The sequence below is a fragment of the Vespa velutina genome, chromosome 1 (genome assembly GCF_912470025.1).
Source record: "Vespa velutina chromosome 1, iVesVel2.1, whole genome shotgun sequence".
Classification (NCBI taxonomy): domain Eukaryota; kingdom Metazoa; phylum Arthropoda; class Insecta; order Hymenoptera; family Vespidae; genus Vespa; species Vespa velutina.
In genome coordinates, this window is record NC_062188.1 from 13432626 (window position 1) to 13452104 (window position 19479).

Here is a 19479-nt window from a genome sequence, read left to right on the forward strand (position 1 = left end):
CCAACAACGATGAAGGTTTTGTTGGAAAAAAATAAATGAGAGAGAGAGAGAGAGAGAGAGAGAGAGAGAGAGAGAGAGAGAGAGAGAGAAAGAGAGAGAAAATCACGTCACGTTATGCACGCGACGCATTTCAAAACGCGTTACGCGATCGAACAGATTCGTCGAAACGCGGCTGGATGACACCAACCGATTCCATTCTGTTCATTCTCTCTTTTTCTAGCTATCGTTTTGCTCGTTGGAACGACGCTCGTTGACGGAATTCTCTCCTCGCTCCACGGCAAATATGAATTTAATGGCGGCCGAGGGGAAAGTACGAATTGCATACTACGTAGGACGGTCGTGTTGAAATTGCATCGCGCTATTGCTCGAATAAAATCGGCTCTATGCTATCGTTTCGTGCTCTGCTGATGAGAAAAAATCACTCTGACGGCGCATAAAAGTTCTAAAGTGGATACGGATGCATGTTTCCGTCTACTCATAGTTGCTTTTCTCTCGTAGCTAAGTGACTCCCTATTAATACTATACTATTGAAGTTTCATTGACAAAAATTTATGATTATTCTTTTTTTCTTTCTTCTATCTAATACATTTATCTCGACATAAACGTTAATAGAAATTTAACGCGGTCGAATAATTCTTTGATTTATCGATGTTAAATCTTCGTATCGTAACGTAGTTTCTACGAAACATAAATGAAGATTCTATCGAATAGAAACTACCAATTCGAATTGTATTTTGTGAATGCTATTCATATTTTTTTATATGTTTACGATTGCTGGGAATTTGTCATTCTTGCAAAATATACTACTTCTTTTTTTTTTTTTTTTTTCTTTTTTAGACATTTAAGCTTTATATCAAAATCCTATTAACGTATAGCTCTTGACACAATCCAGGTTTTATTGTCGTACGCTTTCTCAAAATCAGATTTTCTTTGGAACGATCGAGTTTGTAGGAAACTACCGAGCTCTTCGTCAATCCATAGAACTTGCCAAAAATCCATTATTCTCCCTTTCCACGCTACAACTTCCTTCATCTTCCTAGAGATTTCCTCGTTTGCAGGGCGTCCTACGTCTATTGGGAAGTAAAGTGGCAGCATGCTTCGAACAAAATCGGTTATCTCAGCTCTATCTGTAAGGAGAGATCCTGCAAGTAGAAGGATTTTACGAACAGGTCTGGTACAAAAAGGTCCTACTGAGATTAAATTCAATTGGGTGGATTAAACGCGAGCACGATCGTGCCGTAAATTCCCAGTCTCTCCTTCTCCTCACTCAAATGCTTCCTCCCTTTCTCTCTAAATACTATTAGAAGTCTAGCATCTAGTAGTAGATAGTAGTGTATACGGGGAAGCAAAAAGTTAGCACACAAGAGAATCTTCGAGGACTTTATCGCGCGTTGCTAGCATATAAATAGAGGGTGGGAGAGAGAGAGAGAGAGAGAGAGAGAGAGAGAGAGAGAGAGAGAGACATAAAATGAAAAGAGAAGAGAAGGTTAAGTTTTATAAGATATGGAAAAAGAAAAAGGAGGATTAGATAAACGGTAGAAACGAAAATAGATTCATCTGTGCTCGGCGAAGGTTCCTTTCCTAGGAGCTACCGGCAACGAATGAGCTTACAAGCCTCTCCGACAGAAGTTGGGCATTGTGGCCATGTTAGGATTTCCCATGCGAGGCGTACGTTACGTTAAGTTACGTTACGTTACGGTGCACCATGAAATATGCAACGCTATCTGCTACCGTGGCCGCAACACTCTGGCGATCCACACCCTATTTCCAAGCAGCCGAGAGCCAGCCACCCTCTGCTCATCCTCTGACCACTAGCTATCCTGCTCTACCGCATAGATACCTCCACTCGACTCAGCTCGTGCTATTCCTCTCTTAGCCCGGTTCCTTCGAATCAAAGACGACCTCCTTTCCTTCAAGATTCCGAAATACATCTCCTGAGATCGAATCGATATATCGATTACCTACGTATGTACTACTACTATGTACAAACTAATTTTCTCCATCGACGCGATTGCTCACACTGTACTCCTTCTCTCGGTCGATCGAGCAAATCGACGCATCGCGTTTGCTCGCGCGACGCAATTAACATCGACGAGAAGCAAGCTCGACTGACCTAACGAGCTCGAGTATGCAAGCATTTCCTATCGAGCTGCAGAAGCTCATGTAAATCGTATGTCTCTCTCTCTCTCTCTCTCTCTCTCTCTCTCTCTCTCTCTCTCTCTCTCTCTCTCTCTCTCTCTCTCTCTCTCTCTCTCTCTCTCTCTCCCTTACATACACACATATACAGATCCAAACACAAACACAAATGTTCTGTCTCCTACGACTCTTGTAACGCGCTGCTGCAGCTGGCAACAGATAAGGGCGCAGTCTATAAATTAATTAGTCCAACTCTCTAAGACCCAAAAGCCGCATGCGCATAGGACCTATCTAAATCTGCATTAAGCTACCTACCAGCCTAGACAAAATTTACAGCGTCGCTTTATTCGCTATTCTTCAACTCCCTTCCTTCCAAAATCTAAGATTCGATCGTAGAATCCTTCCTAATTTTAATTTCGATAAAATTTGTAAAAAGGATTAAACCGAAGAGACAGTGGTATTCTCTAAAAAAACAAAAAAAGTATTCAGAAAAGCTCATGAGGATTTTTCTCATCATTTCTATTTCTCCGAGCCAACCACGGGAATTTATGAATGCCTTCTGGATTACGAATATCTCCGGTATGCACGAATATAAGGTATTACAAGACTAAGAAGACGTTCCTGAAAAATGTTCCACCCTTCTCATTCCCCGGATCCTCCCCCAAGAACCGATCTTCTCCCTTCTTCTGTGTCGGACATATTCATTTTATCGCGGATATCCATCACTACACGAGACGTTCCCGTAATCCGTGACTTAAATCGTGCTGACAGCTTCCAACGTTTTGCTCGTTCAACGTCATTAATGTGGATATACATAAATTAACGTAGATATGAGCATTAACAAAAAATATGGACTATGCTATTGCGAGAAAAATAAATTACGGTGACTGGAAAAAAAATTCAGACTTTCTTTTTTCTTTTTTTTCTTTTTTCTTTTTCTTTTCTTTTCTTTTTTTTCCTTTTTCTTATTTTTTTTTTTTTTCTTTTTTTTTTTTTTTTTTTTTTCTATGGTAATAAGAGCGAGAAAAATCCAATGTGAAATAAGACAAAGAATACTAAAGAGCAAATTTGCAGGTAGAAATAGAGAATAAATTAGCGACCGTTTATCTTGGGTAATTGTAAGTAAGCGATTCATTACGTTGAAACGTTCAAAGTTAAACTTCGTTTACGTTTTTGCTTTCGCTGAGCTTTCGTATTTTTTGTCTTTTAAAATTTTTCTTCACCCAACGACTGCATGAACGAAGAGCAATTTTTTGTTTATTTTCTAATAATAATATTACGTATACCACATTGTCAAAGGATTGTGTTTCCTTTGTTCTTTTTCGTTATACATTCGATATCATTCGCAAAGTAATCGAAAGAAAGTGAAAAAAGATAAAAAAGAAAAAAAAAAAAAAAGAAAGCAGAATAGTCGCTGAATTTCTAGCATATTTCTCGCTCGTTTCCTTCGAGTAGGTAGACATTAAAGGGGAAAACTATAGTTTGCTCTTCCGCTCGAAAGGAGTTCGCATATCCCAACTGACTCATATTGTGTAGGACGTTTAATGGCGCAGTAAATTCTGACGTTGCCGGCTAGGTACTCTTTTCTTTTTTTGCACAAGCTAACGGCGCTTTAAGGGAGCCGTTCGAGCGAACATTAAAAATGATGTAACGGACTCGACGTAAGCGTTACAACCAGTTCCGCGATCTTAATGTTCCGCGACGGAAAAATAACTTGATTCCACGCTGTTGCTTCATCGAAGAAACTGACTCTTCCTTTCGGAATCTTACGTGATATTTTCTTATAGTAGTGATAAAAAGAAAAGAGAATTTCTTATCGAACTACATATATATATATATATATATATATATATATATATATATATATATATATATATAGCTATCTCTATATTTTGTAGTGTGAAAAGCGAGAGAATCAATTCGAAGAGATAGAGAACTAAAAGGATCGAAAAGAGAATACAATAGTAGTATCTTTGTAAAGAGCTCGTCAATCTCCCACTGCTCTTATGAATATATGTGAGGACTTTGATATGTAAGATAGTCTCGCGAAGAGGACACGAGATAACGCGAGGAGTTGTGCCGATATAGTACGGAGAGCTAGAAGGAATAAATTTAAATATCGTCCGACTCCTTTGATATGTTAACAAGACCCGGTTCTAACCTAGGGTGGGCTGGCCGAAACGACCACGGTAAAATTCTTTGATAGCGATATCATCCTTCAACGTTTTTCTATTCTTTTCTTTTCTACCTTCTCCCAACTCTCGTTCTGGCTCATACTACTCGTGTATTATTTCTGCCCTTTATGTTTAAGAGCTCGCCCGTCCCGCGATTTATGTTTTCTGTGCCGTCGCTTTCCACCTGTGCACGAATATATGTAAATGTTATCCTATGGAACGAGCAGAGGAGCTTTCTTTTCTCTTCTATCTAGGTACAACCTCGCACCATCCCTTTCTACTCTTTTTCATCCCCTATCCGTCTTTTGCCGTCTCTCTATATTCTCCCTTTCCTTTTTTACTATTTTGGGAAATGGAATAATAGGGAAAAAAAAATAAGGGTAACAATGGGTATTAGAAACGAGATTATTAACTTCCTCCTTTTTGAATACAATTTATATAAATTTCCATTTTCTTTTTTTTTTTTTTTTTATCCTCGCTTTATCGTCATTATTATTATTATTTTCCTTTACTTTCTCGATATTTTACATCGGGATTTGCCGATGGAACAGATCAAAACCAACTTCCATTTTACTATATGCTTAAATATCTTCGGATTATAGTATATCTATTGATGATTACACTTTTTTATAATTCTTGTATAACCAGGATATAGTTGTATAATGATAATGATGATAATTATTATTATTATTTTTACTATTATTATTATTATTATTATTATCATTATTATTATTATTTCTTAATTGAATAACATTTCTTCGTGACACCTTGATTTAGCCTTCGTGCTTGCGTCAACAACGATAGCGAATAAATCAATCTCAACTTTATTTTATCGTCGTATCTTCATCTATTTTTGTTGGAAATTACTCGTCGAAGCGTTACCGTTCGTCGAACCATCCGGATATCGATCTGCTTTACTGCGAGGAGAGAAAAGAGAAGAATTCGTCGCTAATCCTAGCCCACGCTATATCCTCTTGCGTCGCACTGCAGGACTTTTACTCTCGACGAAAAAGTCGAGTCTCGTAAACGAGCAATATCCTGTATGTATATATATATATATATATATACATATATACATACTCATATATATATATATATATGTATGTATATATGTATGTATGTACGTGGACGGCAAGTTACCACTCGAGGATCCATTTGAATATTTAAAGTTACACAGCACGACACGCACGAAAACTTTGCCTTCTGTAAGAATGCTCCTACGTAAAAGATATGTATAGTATATGGCTATATATGTATCCAAAGGAACGATCTTTTCGAATTTTTCATCGCTTGGTTCTTGCTATCCCATAGCAATTTTTTCTCTCTTTACTTTACTCCTCTCCCTCTCTTAACTCCTCTTCCTTCTTCTCTTTCCTCTTACTTGTTCTTCTCGGCACTCTCTTTCTCCTTCTCTTTTTCTTTCCATCCCTTTTAACTTCTTTCAACTTTCTTTCCTCCTGTCCATCATTCTTATATCATTCCACCGTGCAACACTCCTCTCGCGTTATTTCCCTTCCTTCACGACAGACAAAAAAGCGTTTATTCGTCGCACGTCAGACTCTCGGACGTGTCTCTTTCTTTTCCTTTCTTCTTTTCCGTTTCTTTCATCCTCTCTTTCTTTCCCTCTTCATATCTTTATATGCTCTACCACTCGTCGCTTCTTTCTCATACGTTCTCACTTTCTTTTACTCTCTTATTCTCTTCTCTTATTCTCTTTTTCTCTTTTATTCTCTTTCTCTCTCTTATTCTTTTTCTCTCTCTTATTCTCTTCTCTTTCTCTCTCTCTCTCTCACTCTCTCTCTCTCTCTCCTTCTCTCTTTATTTTCCTCTCTTTCTCTCTATCTTTCTTTGGGTGACTGATGAAACTCGTAGTCATATAAGTCGGATTCTCGAGGTGTACAAAAATACCTATTCCCTAAACTTTGCCTCTTCTTATTTACTGCTCGTTCTACAAATAAATGTAAGGAAAATGAAATGATGTTAGATAGGAAGAACTTAAGAAATAAAACCATCTCGTTAGACAATATTAATTAAATTTCTTCAAGCGGAATATTTCGATCAACTAACATGTTAAATTAAAGTAATTAATTTAACAAATATGTTACTACATTTGAACTTAAGAAATTAGTTAAAAGAAATTACGTTTATATAGTATAATTTTGATATATATATATATATATATATATATATATATATATATATACAAAAATGATACGGTTTGAAAGTAATCAACTTAACTGCATTCTATACGCCAACGTAGTTGAAAAACTTTTCGACAACAAATATACATGAACATACATACACATGTACACAACACACACTCACACACACATGTTCAGTTGATGAGTCTCTCAGAGGTGTCATTCAATCCGTACGAACTCGTCAATTCTCGTCGAAAAGGTATACCTGTACCATAGTATGCAATAGTTTGCGATGTTGATGAAGAGGAAGAGGAGAATGAGAACGATCGCTCATTCGTACATATATCCTACGGGTTTCCCCATTTACGAGCTGACGAGAAATTGACACTTCCAGGAACGATGTCGAAATATCGGTTATTTTCGTTTCCGCGCCAAATATTTCGCGTAGTCACGCGATCTCAATGCATGCGCATACATATACACGAATACGCGCGTGCGCGCACACGCACACGCACACGCACGCACTCATGGACACATACCTATATACAACTCTTGACAGATTCCTCCTACGATTTACACGTAACCGCTTCTGAAACGTTTCGTCGCGCAAATCGATAATAGCTTTTCTTCTTCCTTTCTTTCTTATTCCTTTTTTCCTTCATAAAATCGAACAGAATTTCATTGTCTTTTTTTTTTTTTTTACTATTTTACAGTTTGGACAGACAACAACCCTTCACCTTTCAATTGGGCGTTGGCCAGGTGATTAAAGGATGGGACCAAGGTTTGTTGAATATGTGTGTAGGTGAAAAAAGGAAGTTGGTCATCCCACCGGAACTTGGTTATGGTGATACTGGAGCTGGAAACGTTATACCTGGAGGTACAATAATAATTTCTTATCAATGATATTATTTGATAGACGATTTAAACTTATAAGTGAAGAGTAATCGTCACTCGTTCGTTCATTATTTTTAATGGATAGGATATAGTTTAGCCATTTGAAATTTTTAAACGTTGGATATATCAAAGATCGCCGATTGTATAAATATGAATAAATGAAATCGGGGAGACATTACAGTACTACCAGCTTACTGGATGGAAGAAGATCGTTAGGATCGAGATGGGAGGCCAAAATGCAATTGCATGAAAATCCAATAAAGCTTCGCCCGTTAAATGGGACACCGTTGTCCATGATCGTTCGTTCGAATCGACAGCGATGCACGCTTCGTTTATTTTTAAGATAGCTACGCTCGTAAAAGAACGAAGCTTCTCATTTTCGATACGTTGCGGACTAGTCATGTACGTAGCAATTTTACGAGTCCTACGAGAGGTCAAGAAAAAACTTAAAATTTACTTTATAAAGTCGTAATGTATATATATACATGTACATACTATACATGCTTCGGTTAACGTTATATCGTAAATTTGTTTTACATAAAAAAAAAAAAAGAAAAAAAAAACGAAAAACAGGAAAAGAAAGAAAAAAACAAATAAGCAGGAATATTGATTTTTTCTATACAAATACTCTTCGAACGATGTGAAACTCCATACGTTTGTTAATTCCGCTCGTTTGAGCGGGAAATAATTAAACGGCATATTTCATTAGTACCGCTTTAATCGCGACGGTCGATTCCATAATTAATAGCGGAACATGCATTAATCGAACGGCGACAGTTCGTTAGCTCTCGGCCAAATATTCCATTAACTGCTACCGAGATTTGGACATTTTTATAGAAATCTATTAACGATAGATTTCGTATAAAAGAGTTTGCCATTAGAGAAATTCATTCATATCCATCGAACGAACAATGGTTCGTTCGATGGATATGAATATGGAAAATGATACTATTCAATATTTAACGCATAATTAAATTCTATAGAAATCAAAACAATAGTATCAACGATATCTTAATTATGTAGTAATTATATTATTATTTTATTATACAAAGAGTAAATGATATAAATGAACATTTTCGATCCTACGTATTTCACTGTTAACAACAATAGCGACAAAGTGCATTTTTTTTTTTTTTTTACTCTCTTCTTATCAAGCTCGATTTCTCGTTAGTGATGTTTATCGGTATTGTCTAAGGAAAATAAATTAAAATAATAACGGTAATAAGAGTTATCGGATATCAGATTTATAAACAAGAGTTACGGTCAATATTGACCACTACCGAGCAAAACGTTGTACCATTTTTTTCTCAGGATTTTTCTATAGCACCTGACTCTCTTCTCTCGTTTTTTCCCCACTCTTTTTGTCCAGCTCGCTTCACTAAGCTACTTCGATTTATTCTACGTGTACGTGCACCTAAACGTCTATATATGTACACTTTCATATATGTACGTATGAAATGTGCAAAACGTGCAAAAAAAAAAAAATAGGATTTCGACGCGAGACAGAAGAATCGATAGCCCATAGAAATGATTTACGAGGATGCACTTGCTAGGAGGTAGGACAGATTGTCATATATAACACTTTCGGCAAAGAAATCCCATAAAAAGTCGACCGAATCACGACTTATGATCTTATTTTGATCAACGAATTATCTTATTCCTATATTTCAACTTATTATATTTAACAACTCTATGATCGTCTGTTCCAAAGATGTTTCAAGAAGGACGATTCTTATCTCCCACTCCCATTTCCACTCCCTTTTGTCGTATACATTTCGCGTTTCTTTTATAATTCAATGGGGTTTCGAATCAGAACTTTCGATTGGCAATCAACGATCGATTCGAAAAGAGAAAACTTCAAAGCTATGAGAATGGAATGAAATTTTAGTTGACGTATGTACGAATGAATGGATGAACAGATAAAACAAAAAAAACAACGAACTATTCGATAAATGTTCAACGTCGCGAATCGGAAACTCTGTTATACCTATCGGATATACCTACATACATATATACATATGTACGAGACTTTACATCGTGAACGGAAAAATTGCTGACAGCGACGTATTGGATTTTGATCGGATTTCGGCCAATCAACGAGGTCGAGTCAGACGGAGTCTTTCCCTCAAAACGACAGAATCGTAATGTACGAGATATAACATCAGATGATTCTGATAAAAACATTACGTTCGATATTACTTTTTTTTATCCCTTTGTTAAATTTTATGAATGACATTTAGAATCGTTTATTAGCATCAAAGAGGAAATAAATATTTCATTAACGAATCGAAACATTCGATTACAGGTGCCACCTTGACGTTCGATGTTGAACTCATCAACATTAGCGATTCGCCACCAACCGCAAACGTCTTCAAAGAGATCGATGCTAACGACGATAAGCAACTCTCCCGCGAGGAGGTGAGAGCAATGGCAAGATCATTTTCATTTTCTTTTCATTTTGGGTGTTGGTCGACTAATCAACGAACAATCATCCTTTGTCTTTTATAAAAAGATTGAATAACAAATGAAATCGATCGAATAATTTTAACAAAATTGATTCGTTATCTTACAATGTTCATTTTAAGTTGAAAACTTGATACTTATCAATAATTGTTATTATTGATTATTAAAGACTATATATTTTATTCATGAAACTTGTTCATTCGTTAATACAGGTCAGCGAATATCTAAAGAAACAAATGATCGAAGCAGAACAAGGTAGTCCTGGTGACAACGAGGAAGTGAAAAAGATGCTGGCCGATCACGACAAACTTGTCGAAGAGATTTTCCAACACGAGGACAAAGATAGGAATGGTTTCATTTCTCACGAGGAATTTAGTGGGCCGAAACACGACGAACTTTGAAGACTCTTCGCATTGGTCTATTTTCTCGAGCAACACGTCTCTTGGTCGTTCGTGGCAAATTTTAAAACTTTCAACGACTCCTTTAGTACGTCATCCCGTCTCCCTGGAATTTTGACAACGACGACGACAATGACGACGTCTTCGCGTCTAAGAGAATTTTAAAGAACAAAAACAACAACAACAATAAAAAAAAAAAAAAAATAAACAGAAAATAGTTTACAATCGGAACGAAGAAGCCAACAATTTTGTTCAAGTCCCCCAAATGTTTATCGATATGACGTAAAGTCGCGACGGCTGAGATGATTTTTACCAGCTAACCGTCTTAGATAAAGTTTTGCTCGAGTGATCGCACTACGATATACATATGCATATACTTACGAATAAATATATATATAAATAATTGCGTGTACGCGTGCGTGTGCGAGTGGGTGAGTGTACGCGCCTGTGAGTGATCAAAAGAAAGTGTCTTTTTTCTACACGATCGTAAATGTTAGCGTTAATTAATCGCAACAGTATACGGTGTATCAAATCACGAACAACCGTAACTATGTCGTCAAAATATGTCCGCGAACTGTCCACGTTCTTCTCTTCTTTCTTTTACAATCAACATCATTCTATTTATTTAATATAAAGAATTTTAACATACATTACAAACTGTTCTATTTCTTTTTATCACGTTTATCAGATTTTATTAAACCGATAATGATAATGATCTTTTCTAATTACTTGAAATTGATGATTAATTAATTAATTAGTACGAAAGATATAAGATATCAAATGTATAAGCGTACAAGTGAGAAAAAAAAAACTGAACCGACTCGTCAATTATTACACGTCATATCTCTATATTACACGATGTACTTACAAATAAATTTCTAGCAATCAATTTCAAGTAGGTAGAAAAAATGTCAAGGTAGGATGATTTATATCATAAAAGGAGCTTCCATCGTTTCTTACCGTGAAAGTTTTCGAAGATTGAAAGTGGATAGTTAGTGGAATCATCGTTCCTTCTCCCTCCATGTCTTCTTCGATCCATTTTCAACGATGCACTATTCAATTCTTATTACACTTATCATAGAAAAGGAAAGAAAATATCTCGATAATGTGAAATATAATCGAACCTGACACTGTCAAGTTGCAAAGCCAATTCCCGTCGTCGCTATTATTAATGTATTTTAACGAATATGTTTTTATTATTACATTATATTGTATGTTGTTAAAGCTGGACGAAGGTTAATAATAAATCGTGTGTTTTGAGCACAATTTGTTATACACGGTTGTTCATCTTCTTTCGTTAGTTCCTTCCACTTTTTTTTTCTTGGCAATTTATCAAAATTTAAAAAAATGTGCAAAATAAACGTGCTAACTTACCTTATCCTTTTACCTGATACGTTTGAAAAAAAAAAAAGAAAAAAAAATATTTAAAAAATATTTAAAAGATAGGAAATCGATAAGTAAAGAATTTAACATTTTTCATTTTTATTTCAAAAATCATTTACGTTGAGAATTACAGTAATTAATACGTACTTACGACACGATAATGTAATAACAATTAAATTAATTAAATTATTTCTATCACCCGATAAATCACACCGTTACAAATCTTCGTTGTAAAATTCATATCGAAAACGTATCGATTTCAAAAGAGGTTCTTCCTATTTTTTTTTTTTTTTTTCTTTCAATAGGCACAAAACGAGCCACGGAATCGCTCCTCTCGTTTATTCATTTATTTATTTATTTATTTTTTTTTTATCTTTTTATATATTTTTCTTTCTTATTCATCAAATTTATCCATCGACCGTATGTATAAGCGATTTATATCGTAGCACTGACAAGAAAAAATCGAAAAATTCGTTGAACTAGCACAGGCACGAACAACTTACCCTGTTACGATTATGACCAATGGCAGAATATACAATATTATATATTCAAAGAATATTACTCGCAGAAGTATCAATTAATATTGTTTATATCCGTCACCCTATCTTTCTTTTACCCAAGCCAATTTTTCTCGTATATGCAAAAATAGTCAAAGAAACAATTTTGTTTCTTTAATTTGGATAGATTAAAAATATTTTCATTCGTTAAATCATAATTCTCATTGAAGATTGTAGGTATTTAGATAGTATTACCTACATACGTACATGTATATGAGATCGCATGGAGTGGTTACGTGTTTTAAAATATTTATTAAAAGTTTATTCGATCTAATAAAATAAAGGAAATAACCGTACCATGCGAGATGAGGAAAAGAAAAAAAGATGAAAAAAGAAAAAAATGGAAAAGAAAAAACGAGAAAAAAAGAAAGAAAGAAAGAGTCTGTAACGAAAAAAAAAAAAAAAAAGAAAAAAGAAAAGAAATTTAAAAAACCGTTCGATATACGAACTGATAAAGAGATTTGATAAAAGTATGTTATACAGACATCGTTTCTTAAAGTCTGTTTTGTAGGAAGGAATCGTTCTTTCTTCGTTTCTTTCTTTCTCTCCCTCTCTCTCTCTCCCTCCCTCTTTCTCTCTCTCATATGTCCTCCTCAATCATTTTTCACGTTCTACGTGTGTCATCCAGTCGTCATCCGTTGTTCCTTTTCATTTTTGTCGCCTAAGAATCTTCGTAAGAAGGACGATTTACATAATAGTTTGCTTGGACCACGCATGGTCAATCCTCGTTCCCTTCGCTACCGACTTCACAGCGAATGAGAAAGTTCCCAGGGGTTGTTGTAGGGGGAAAGGGTGGATATTATCACAGTCAATAGCCCTTGATATAAGCGGCGATGTGTTTCTTTTCTTCTTCTGAGAGGCCGTTCTTCAACGTTCTACGCACTGAAAAAGAAATCCCTTCGAGATACTTAATAGCACGTAGCTATATACATAAATATACATATATATATATATATACATATACATACAGAAATATATTAGGTGGATAAAGTATTGTCATAATCTAACTCTTTTTGATGATTTCGTTGACAATTTTTAATGACAAATTACTTTCCATCTTAACGAATTATTAAAATAAATATTTCCCTACAATTGTCGTTTTCTATTTTCGTATAAAATTCTTTTTAAAAAGAGCAGATTGTGCCAATATTTTTCCTAATCACATACATACAAACATACAGACACATACAAAGACATACACATAGAGATTTGTTAAATCGTTGAAACAACATTACTTTCATTTCATTATTTTTATACAACTTTATGGCCATGCTTCGTTTCAATTTTCGGCATTCCACGAAGCTTCGAAACTAACATGCTAGTTAATCGTCTGATAAATTAAATCGTTTCTGACGTGCTCGTATTTTCCATGAAGTTTCATAGTTAATATTTATTTTATCGAGCAAAAGGAAGATTCTCGTATATTTCTTTCCCTCCCTCATTCCTTCCTTCCCACCATCCATCCTTCCTTCCTTCCTTCCTTCCTTCTATGGCAAAACGTCGGATGTAGAAGGTATCTCGTTTCGTGTGCGTCTTAATCAGAAGCAGTCATTATCCCACGATGCAATCTTCACCGAAAAGAGTTAAGCGAGGAAGGAAAAAAGGCGATTCGTGGCTCATTTAAATGTTAAATACGAAACGGAGAATACGCGGCAGGATTCTCGCTTCTCGCTCATTTCAACGGAAAAGAAATAAAAAGAGAAGAAAATAATAGAAGAGATGAGGAGAGGAGAGGAAAGAGAAAGGATCCAGAAAAAAGAAAATAATAATAATAATAATAATAATAATAATAATAATAATAATAATAGAAAAGAATTTCTAGATGCTTTTAACAAAGGAGAAAAATCAGAGAATGATCATCGAGTGGCTGGTTCATTTTCCTTATAACGATTAATCCAATTTATTGGATCTTTTGGATCGCCATTGTCCTTGCGTAAAAACGTTTTCTTTAATATTCTTAATCAACAAGTAAATATCGTTAAATAGGATCTTCATTTTTTCTTTCTCTTTTTTAGATTATCTCTTTTTTTCTTCTTGTCCTATGACATATTATCGACTTTGTATCCGACAAATTTACGAAGAAACAATAAATGGATATATATCTAAGTAACTACTTTGTTCCCTTCTCAAAGTTGTTTCGAGTAAAAGCTAGATAGGTATATATAAGAGTGCACAAAACGAAAGAATACCTTAAAAGTATCCGATTAAAACTAACTACGATTTCTTTTATCTACCGGTAACACGACTCCTTTATGTCGTCTCCGTTCCTCCGTTGCATTTTCCCATTCAGTTTCACAAAAGGAAATAGAACGTAAGGTCCATTGTTCCGATAACGAGGTATAAAAAGAGAATTTTCGATAATAAAGTCGTATTATCAGCTAGCAGAGGAACGTTGAGTTGTCTGAGATCGTTTAAAGAGAGGCATTACTTACCTTTTCGACTGTTAAATCTTTTGGACTTAGCAATTTAATTATCGGTGAAAGAAAAATAAAACAAAGCTAAAGGATTTTTCTCCTTTTTCTTTTTGTTTTTTTTTCCCCCCCTAATAGAAAAGAATTCGGTTATAAATAAACGTAAACCAATGGGATAAGCAATCATTATCGTAATACGATGATCGATTGATTAATTGATAAATCGTTTAAGTATCGAGGCGTGGCTCCTCAATTATTTCGTCGATGAACCTCTCGCTCTAACATTCAAATCGGCACTGATAACATACCACGTAAACGAATGTATTTGCTCTTATATCAATTATTTGATCGGTATATAGATACAAAAATATCATTCTTATAATAAAATTCTTTCGAAGTGGAGCATTAACTTATGACTTATTATTTTTATTAAATTGATTCAAATCAACGAATAACTTTTGAAATTTTTTTCCTACCTTAGATTATAAATCTCTATAAATAATTTATTATTCAAAAAAGGACTTTCTTTTGAAGTTATTTGTATTTTTTTACGATTCTTATATAATAGATTCTTTACGATTTAATTCTCATCATAATGTCATATTAACACATGGTCTAGCTTGAAATATATTCAAGAAATATATTAAGTATAATAACTCTCTTTGCTGTGTTAAAAATGATATCATTTATATGAAACGTTGAAATAATTTAAATTACTCTCTACGTAATTCTTAAGTATCGAATAAATTTTTCAATCTGACGTTTTTTTGATGCCAAAAATAATTTATTAGATATAACATTACGCGTTAAATTTTGCTGTGTGTTAAAGAAAAATCTATCAATTTAACGTACAACGAAATATCCTATACGACTTATGGCTTATATATACAAAGAAAGCGAATCTACGAGTTATATACGTGTGTAGAGTTATATACGTATGTACATATACATATATACGTATAAAAGAAAAAAAAACGACATAAGAACATACACATACACGATGCGATGAAAGCATCTTCTCTACATGTTTTTCGGTGTTTGTACCAAGCGAAAACTTATTTGCTTTATACCAGTAGTCTAAACTTTTTACTTAAACCACCGGAACAAATACATCTTCGTTTCTTCGTTCACAGTTCTATACATTGGTCGCAGATAGAAACAAGATGCCCCGTTAGAAGTTACGGCACGTTACCCGAAGATTAATATTAAGTTAAACGTGGCAATTAGGAGAAAGCTTTGTGAGTTACACGGATTCAACGAAGAAGCATGCGCAAAAGCAGTGAGCTTGTTTTGTTAGTTACAAACGAAGGAAAGAAAGAGAGAGAGAGAGAAAGAGAAAGAGGGAGAGAGAGAGAGAGAGAGAGATGTTGAGAAACCTCAGATGATGATGATGATAATGATGATGACAATGATAATGACGATTGTCATAAAATTCAAAAGAGAAAATACAAACATCTTGTTATTTCATAATGAAAAATTAATACAAGAGAGAGAGAGAGAGAGAGAGAGAGAGAGAGAGAAGTCTCCATCGCATGCCATGCAAGAAATAAAAAACGAAAAAGAAAAGAATGGATGGGGAAATCTAAAAGGCGAAAAGGCGAACCTTTGTATGGCGAAAGGTGATCCTTTAGGGTTGATACCCTTCCGGCGTGGTGTTGTTCTCCCGTGTGCGCGATCGCTTCACTGTCGAGCAGAAAAAAAGAAGAAGGCAAGAACGCTAGCCAGCCTGTTAGCTACCGTCACCGGTATAACTATTAAATTAATATCACCACACCCCCTTATTAAGAAAAAGCCTTCCACTCGCTTGCAAAAGGATCTTCATGGTAGGAGAAGAAAAGAAAATTCTTTTCGAATTTATATCGAGAAGGATCCTCTTTTCGAAGGATATAGAAGAAATTTAATACGTGTTTGCACTAACGATAACGCGGAAGAATGGCTCCCAGTCACGTCGCAGCGTACACGAGCTTATCATAAATATAGCAAAGAGAGAGAGAGAGAGAGAGAGAGAGAGAGAGAGAGAGAGAGAAAGAGAGAGAGAGAGAGAGAGAGAGAGAGAGAGAGAGAGAGGAAAGACGAACGATTCTCCCCGGCGAATGAGCGGATTACACCGAGATTCACGTACAAACTCCCCAACGAAGGATTATTCCCTACGTTCGATGTACCTATACCGATCGATTACAAAAAAGGATACGCGAAAGGCTCTTTCGCTCGGCGCGTACCAACCGGAAAAAGCGCCGAGTCTTTCTGTAATCCCCATACATTATGCAACGACATCGCTCTGGATCGTTCTTCTTACCGCTTACTCACCTTCTCCCTTCGGTTTTTTTTCCGGCTATTGTTTCTCTTCTTCTCGATGCCATCGTGAAGTATCGTGGGAGTCAAATAGAGAGATGCACTTACAAATAAACTCTTTAACGATTTTACTACTCTCATTTCGATTCATCGATAAGACGATTATTATCAATATTTCATTGATATTGTTAATTATTTAACAAATTAATAATATTAAGCACATCTCTATATCATTATCTTCTATTATATTATAATTATAATTATAAGGTAAAGAATAGAAATGAATAAGAGAAAGAGAGAGAGAGAGAGATACATATATATATATATATATATATATATATATATATATATATATATATATGATCAAAGATCTGTGCTCTAAAGGTGCATGGAAAGGCAGAAGAGACCAAAAGGACGAAGATTTTAATCGTGAGTTCAATCTAAGAGCGTCGATACTCGAGAGTCCCTCAAGTTTTACGTTTATCGATCACTCAAACTGCACTTTCTCCTCGTCAGCTTCTATCACATTCAGCTATTTCTTTTTTTCTCTTTTTTTTTTTTTTAATTACCAGCCGTTTCTGATGAGCCGATAAACAAAATTATAAATAAACGTGGAAGAAGATAAAAAATAATGTAACAGAGTGGAGGTGCAGGGTGCGGGGATCACACTTACAAGACTTACGATCGGCGTGCCTCGTCCTTTTACGTTCCCTCGGTGTCGTCCTCGTAGCTGGCGTCTTTGTTGCAGTTTTTACGAGAGATTCTAGAAGCTCGTCATCGCCGTCGGTGAGATTACCGTTCGTACCTTCATCTCTCAGCAAAGGTCCCAGCGTGGTTCGTCCTGAAAAAAAGTTTATCTTTCATTTAATAATCACGAAATAGTAGCGTTATATTAAACAATATCGTTATATTAAAATAATAATATAAATAATAAAAATATTGTAAATTCACTATAAATTATTCACAATATATACATATTAGTGTTTTATTATTGAATTATTATTAAATAACTGTTGAAAAATATTGTTTAATATTACTAAATTACCGTCAGAATTTATTACATTATTTATTGATCAATTCAATATTATATTCTAATAATCTATTCAGTCAAAAATGCTGACAATTCAATAGAAAATTCTGACATTATTTATCAGCCTATCTTAATATGTGCGTTTAGATAATGAATGAAAACTGAAAATATTATTTTTCATTATCAATATTTTCATAATAACGTTGAAAAGGTAATACACGAAGGAAAAACTGAAATTGGTTAAAATAATACTAAATAAATAATCCAACTGAATCCGGGTAACAAAGTTAAACGACCATTGCTATTCTTAAATCTTTGCTCTCGAGATCTAACTCTTGAAGACGTCGACATTTATCTAGCCTAACGATGCTAGCAAGCTAAAGGAGTTTACAAAAATGAAGAATAATTTTCACGCTTTCTTCTTGTCTCCTAAGATACAACGCAAAACGTTTGTCCCTTTTAAAATGGTCATAGATATCTTTCAAAAGATGCTTGAAAAAATTATAAAAACATTTTCTCTTCTGACGAGTTATTTTGCGATAGATGAATAAAGAAAATTTTTAAGTCATTTAATTATTAAGAACCGAAAAAATTAAGCATCACTTAATAAAAGATATACAAAAATTTTCCTATAGCCATTCAGCAGACATATTTTTGAGATAATCGCCACTACTTTCTTCATAGTTGAATTCTTTAAATGTTATATACCGACGCTGGGAAATCCATATGAAATGCAGTGAATACCGTACATGTGAAGTTATTTAACTTTTGGAAGACAGCAATATATATATATAATGTTCAGCGAATTTCGTACCACGCATTGTAAAGTTCGCCGTGATACACACCAATTATGGTGTATAATGATAAAATCATTTATTTTTAATATTTACATTAATAATTTTAGCATTAAGAAAGCCATATAAAATTCGACGATTACCGTGCTTTGTGAAGTTGGCCATGAAACACTAAAATTATTTATATTTTATCTTATTATTTAATTCTCTGATGAATGAATTTTCCCAAAGTCGAAAACTTGTTAAATTGCTTTCTCATATCCGAAAATGAGAGATTCATCCCTTTTCATCAAAATTCTAAGATCCGATTTCAAGATAAAATTGACAAATATAAAAATATATAAACGAATTGGTCATTTGATAATATGGGATTAAAATGATTTAAAACGTATTGATGGCCTTGTATATTAAATAAATTAAATTTATCGACACTAGAATTAAAATATAATCTACACATACATTAGAATTGTAATATAACACAAAAATACGTTTAAAATAAATAGTAAATTAAAAAATTATTTTTAACGTGTAAAATAAATATATTTCTACCAATTAGATAACGATTAATATTCTGACGAGATTAGAAACTACATAGCGGCAAGATATTATACATAAATTTAATATCATTGTCTTGAAATATAAACGAAACAAAGAAGAAAAGAAATTCTCAAAAGCTCACCGTCCTTTCTCTGCCTTCGCCAGGGTAGCGTACCATGAATACTTTCGACGTCGGAAATGTCACTTCCGAGGAGTTGCCTCAGTTCAGCGTCTGCTCGATCCTCTTTCGTCCTAAACTTACCAACCTG

At 34.5% G+C, this 19479-nt stretch overlaps 2 protein-coding genes across 6 annotated transcripts in view; one reads left to right on the top strand and one right to left on the bottom strand.

Annotated features, from left to right (window-relative positions):
• LOC124952700 (peptidyl-prolyl cis-trans isomerase FKBP14) overlaps positions 1–11481 on the top strand; it is a 37527-nt gene extending 26046 nt beyond the window's left edge. Inside the window, exons 2-4 of one of the 2 annotated variants that reach the window (XM_047502981.1) lie at positions 7165–7328; positions 9651–9775; positions 10021–11481. In XM_047502981.1, the coding sequence (XP_047358937.1) occupies positions 7165–7328; positions 9651–9775; positions 10021–10209 (478 nt within the window). In that variant the 3' untranslated portion in view covers positions 10210–11481. The remainder of the gene's footprint in view (positions 1–7164; positions 7329–9650; positions 9776–10020) is intronic. The other variant, XM_047502990.1, reaches the window with a different exon arrangement.
• LOC124952636 (FH1/FH2 domain-containing protein 3) overlaps positions 11277–19479 on the bottom strand; it is a 64337-nt gene continuing 56134 nt past the window's right edge. For 2 of the 4 annotated variants that reach the window (XM_047502801.1, XM_047502791.1), the window contains 3 exons: positions 19353–19476; positions 17523–17690; positions 11277–13679 (listed from right to left, as the gene is read on the bottom strand). In XM_047502801.1, the coding sequence (XP_047358757.1) occupies positions 13585–13679; positions 17523–17690; positions 19353–19476 (387 nt within the window). In that variant the 3' untranslated portion in view covers positions 11277–13584. Of the gene's footprint in view, positions 13680–16160; positions 16241–17522; positions 17691–19352; positions 19477–19479 lie in introns of all 4 variants that reach the window. The other 2 variants (XM_047502809.1, XM_047502819.1) reach the window with 2 other exon arrangements.